We start from the raw sequence: 4906 nt of genomic DNA, 5'->3' as shown, positions 1-4906 counted from the left end.
TAAAAGAAAGAGATAGTGGGTGTCTTTTATGTTGGCCAATATGATGTTTTATGTATCTATAAAGAGCTCCAAGGCCAAGTTGACTTTTCATGGTTTAAAAAACGCTATCAGCGATCTGTGGAAATGGCTGCATTGTGTGAGATCAAAGTGCAGCGTCAAAAGCTTTTACCTATTCAGTTTGTCAGAACTGAAAGCCCAGTGTGCTTCAGTCATATAGTCACCATAATGGACAATTTTCAGCCACCAACAGCATAAGCAACACTTTACTGTAATTGTGTTAGCACTGTGGCTATGTACTTTTTTTTCTTTAAGAAAGATTCAGGAAGTGTTTTTTGTCACTGGTTTACTGCTTTCATCTGTTTTGCTGTCACACATCTGTCAGAAGCCTTTCAGTCATCTATATGGAGTAATATTCCACTAATAAATCAACATATCTCCTATAATGAGATTAAGTCACATCCTACACTGACAACGAGATGACATTTTTATGACTAAATATGTTTTTCTTTTTGTTTTTCTTATCCAAAAAAGCAAAGATGCATCACATATTTATCAATAATTCATCAAAAAAATAAAAACAAATTAAATGCACTTATTTACACAAAAGTATTTGATAACTACATGGAAATTAGCTTCCATACTGTACAGCTTCCTTATTAACACAAGATGATTCAAATCTTACCTTTAAGTCAAGATGCTATACTTGGTGACTAGGTTTTATTCACAAGAACAGGTTAATAACTACATCATTAACTGTGTTTATTGCGTGTTTTGTCTGTACTTTGGTAGCCCTGGGTTTGGGTCTGAATTACAAAGAAAGGAACTGAGGAAATGTGCTGATACATTTTACATTTGGTAAAGGAGCTCATCTGCTAGATGAAAGGATTACAGTATAAAGCATTTGAATTTACATGCAAGATGTTATAATTGATTGTGTGTAAAATTCTGTCTTAATGTCTTCAGACTTTATACTAATGCGATGACTCTGTAAAAATGACACCTTTAAAATAGTGAAATGGCTCCAATTACATTAGATCATCTCGAGCCTTCCCGGTGCCAGACAATGATTATAGCCTTTTTATAGGTAAATGATGACCTGATTACACCCCAGACAGTTTCCATTTTGGACATAACAGTGTACTCTGAAAAAGATGGATCGTATCTTGAAATGGAGCCTTTATTGTCTTTTTATTTACTTTTCGAATCAGCAGCAGTAAAAGTGGAGGGTATGTCCGTAAAGCCATTGCAGGTGAGTTCACTGACCTAGAGGTGAGCTTGCAGCTCACCCAGAGAGCAGTCAGCGTTTTACTCCCTGCCTGTGAACTCCATGAACACCTGTTTATGCTTTTTATTGGCCTCTCCCTCGTAGCCTGTTGAACTCATCCTATTCAGTTGTAATTGCTCTCTTGTGTCATCACATGCAAATGAAGGAGGTGGCAAGAGATCTAAAGTATATAAACGGGGAATATTCTTGGTCTCAGTACCTTGCTCTTTCCTCAGCTTGCCTCAGCATCTCTGATCTCACTCCTCTACCCTCAACATTACCAAAATGGCATTCGCTGGAAGATGGGAAACCGAGACCCAGGAGGGATACGACGCCTTCTGCAAGGTGCTAGGTGAGAACGCAGGCTCAAATTTTCCACTTCCTCTGCTTCTGAACTCCATTGTTTTCTGCACATCTTTGGCCTTTTTTGACCTTGCATCCTCTTCCCGTCCCACTATAGGCATTCCAGATGATGTCATCGAGAGGGGCCGTGACTACAAGTTGATCACAGAGGTCACCCAGGATGGCAAAGATTTCACCTGGACCCTCTTATATCCTGCCAATGCCAAGGTCACCAACAAGTTCACTATCGGAAAGGAGGCCGACATGGAGACCATTGGAGGAAAGAAATTCAAGGTTGGGAGGAAATGATCCAAAGCTTCACTTTAGCTATAGCTAGCAGAAGCATAAAGCTATGAATGCTACTCTCCTAACTGGTTATATCACAATTTTGTTTACAGGCTACAGTACAAATGGAAGGAGGCAAGCTAAGTGTGACCTTCCCCAACTACCACCACACCTCTGAGATCAGTGGTGGCAAACTCATCGAGGTAAACACACTCACTTAGGCTTTTAGAGGTGCGAACGTTGGGCAGTGACAGCAGTTATTACACTCAACTCCCCGCAGGGATCATTAGAGTCATCAAAGTTATACTTCTGCAGCTGGAGACCAGGAACAGCTAATAAGAAAAAAACTCTCTGAAACACAGAGTATTGCTACTGAATGCACTTTAACAACCAATTCATTCCCATATTTAACCTTTTAATCCTGAGAATTTATACGAGACACTTCTCTCTTTGCAGGTTATCTCTTTTTGGTTTCCATTTTATAGTCTGCTTTTCAGAAATTTTCAACACTTCACACTTTCATTTTGAGAAAAACAGCAAAAATGTATCCAGTTAAAAGGAAGCCAAACACAGTGGAAAATTCAAAATGAAGACTGTTTCAGCTGACTGACACAATTGCTTAATTTATAATTACTTAATTTGCTAAAGTCTGCAGTTTTCAGGTGTCAGGGTTGGTCAGAAGCGGACAAGTATAAAGTTACTGTTACAGTGGTATTTTTTCATTTGTCTGACACTTCAAAAAAACATTTTTACAGCATAAAACCAGATGTAAAGAAGCACTGCAAAAGCTAATTGAAGTCATTTCCTGTCTTTCTGCAGACCTCCAAAGCCGGCTCTGTAGTGCTGAAGAGAATCAGCAAGAAGATCTAACTCTCATCTTTAACAGTTACAATGGAGACCTCGGAACAATATTTGTGTTAATTAATAAACTATGGTGATCGTGCCAACTTGAACCTGTGTTTCTGTCTATGTTTTCTACTCTGGGGATACGATGTGACTTCTAGATTATATAAGTTTAAACTCATGCTTTTTTTTTCAAACTACAAGAGTTGATGACAAAGAATCAGGGTACGATAAAGACACAACTGTGGCTTCAGACTTTGCAGGGGATAGCAGCGGCGTGACCTTTAAACACATCTATTAGTTTGTTAGTTTTCTATAAGAAAAGAGCATTTGCCAGATTGACAGAGATGGGAGTTTAAGCAGAACAGTGACAGTTTGACAGCTGACTGACAAAAACACTAAAAAAGATCTGAACTTTTCTCAGCTACAGGTAGTAGATATTTCTGTAAATTGCAAGTGCTTGCATTGAAATTGCTCTCATATAAGTGTTTCTAAGAAAAATACCTACTTGCTGTCATTTCTCTTAGAAACTGGAGGAAGGGGATAATTTAAACTTTTATCTCAGACAAAGAAAAACTGAAGTCTGACTAAGTGCCATGCCTCTCAGCTGCAATGTTTATATTGCAACCAGTGGTGGCTCAAAGCCAGGGTGCAGTAAACACTCATCTATCTTCTGCACACATGGCCTGGGCTGACTTTATCAATACACATGGTGATCAGTCATACTGGTCTGGACTGAAATATCTCAACAATTTGAATAAGTATTGGATCACTGTGAAATTCTTGGTTCCCAGAAGATGAATTATTTCATGTACAGTGATGCTGAGTTTTAATTTAACAAGTAACAAGTACAACTTTTCAGTAGCACAGTCAGAGAAGCACTGAAGCATTGAAAGAGGGCCTACAAAAAGAAGATGATGTACTCAAACAACACTCTCCTACATGTATCCCACCTCTTTAAATTCACTGAACTAGAATCAAGGTAAACAAGATTTGTAAAGCAAATGCAGGTCGCTCTGTGGGCAGTATTTACTTTGAAGGTAATTGTATTGCCCTGTGATCCTGATAAGGGTAAGTGGAGGAGAATGGATGAATGGCTGGATGGATGGAACAGTATTGTATTTTCTTTATACTGATTTTGTTTTCTTTGTTCGTTTAAAACATACTTAAGGAAGTTTGTAGTGCAGTAAAAATCAGATTAGAGTAGCATGACACATATTTACTTTGATTATACAAACAGTATGTAGGTGTATGTCTAACTAGGCAACTCATTCGCTTTGTCTTGACTACCTTTAATTATTTTCTATTTATAGGTTTTTGGTACATGTTAGCAATACACATCATGCTTGTATGAATCAGGCTTTTTGTCAATTCTCGATCTATAAATCATTAAACCCTGACCTTGAAGCCAAATTTGAATGGATTGTTAACATTACACCTTAAATCTGTGATGTGCTCATGGTGCAGATGTAAATATAGTTTGTGACAAAGTACATCGTTTTATCAGAATTTATCCATTTCCACCCAATAAATGATAACGTTGACCTTGAAGACCTTGGAGGATGTAAGGCAAAATTTAATGGCCTGTCAATCTGACCCCACTCTACAACCTACAAAGTTTTATTAGAATTAACTCAAAACTTTTTGAGCGATCGATTCACATACAGAATGACATGCACGCACACAAACGCTGCCAAAAACATAACCTCCTGTGCGGAGGTAATTGGGTGATTAGATGATGATTATTGACTTCCCAAGGCAGGGGCAAGTTTGTCCTGTATATCAGATTTAAATCTCTGACATCTCAGGTTTGCTTTTCTTTTTGTTATCTAAGCGTGCGGTGCCATCAATCTAAGATTAAAGAGCTCACCCATCAAAAATGATGAAGGATGCCTCTGAGTCTGGTGTGGTATATATAAGGTTCTCCACAAGTGGCCCATTTCATTGTAAGAATTCCATTGTTTCCAAATAACTGCATATTTTTTTAGGATAGTGTGGCAGGGCGTGGTCGGCGCCGCAGCTGAGCAGCATCTGCAATCACGCCTTGCCGGCGTTCTGACAAAACTGTCCTACATGTTGTTACTGCGCATGCGCACAACTCAAAACGGTGTGTTTTCGGTGTGAATAGTACACGCATATTATTTGATCCTACCCCGATCTTGTGCGTGCGAA

The 4906-nt window shown here is 38.6% G+C and overlaps 1 protein-coding gene across 1 annotated transcript; it reads left to right on the top strand.

Annotated features, from left to right (window-relative positions):
• Positions 1-1418: 1418 nt before the first annotated feature.
• LOC308412644 (gastrotropin-like) lies at positions 1419-2761 on the top strand (the record flags this gene model as incomplete). The annotated part of the gene is given in 5 exon segments (XM_080907160.1): positions 1419-1533; positions 1536-1616; positions 1725-1900; positions 2005-2094; positions 2711-2761. Coding segments are annotated over 5 exon segments (513 nt in total).
• Between the last annotated feature and the right edge of the window lie 2145 nt (positions 2762-4906).

Source organism: Rhamphochromis sp. 'chilingali', assembly GCF_963969265.1.
Source record: "Rhamphochromis sp. 'chilingali' genome assembly, chromosome: 16".
Lineage (NCBI taxonomy): Eukaryota > Metazoa > Chordata > Actinopteri > Cichliformes > Cichlidae > Rhamphochromis > Rhamphochromis sp. 'chilingali'.
This window is presented reverse-complemented; position numbering and strand designations above follow the sequence as displayed.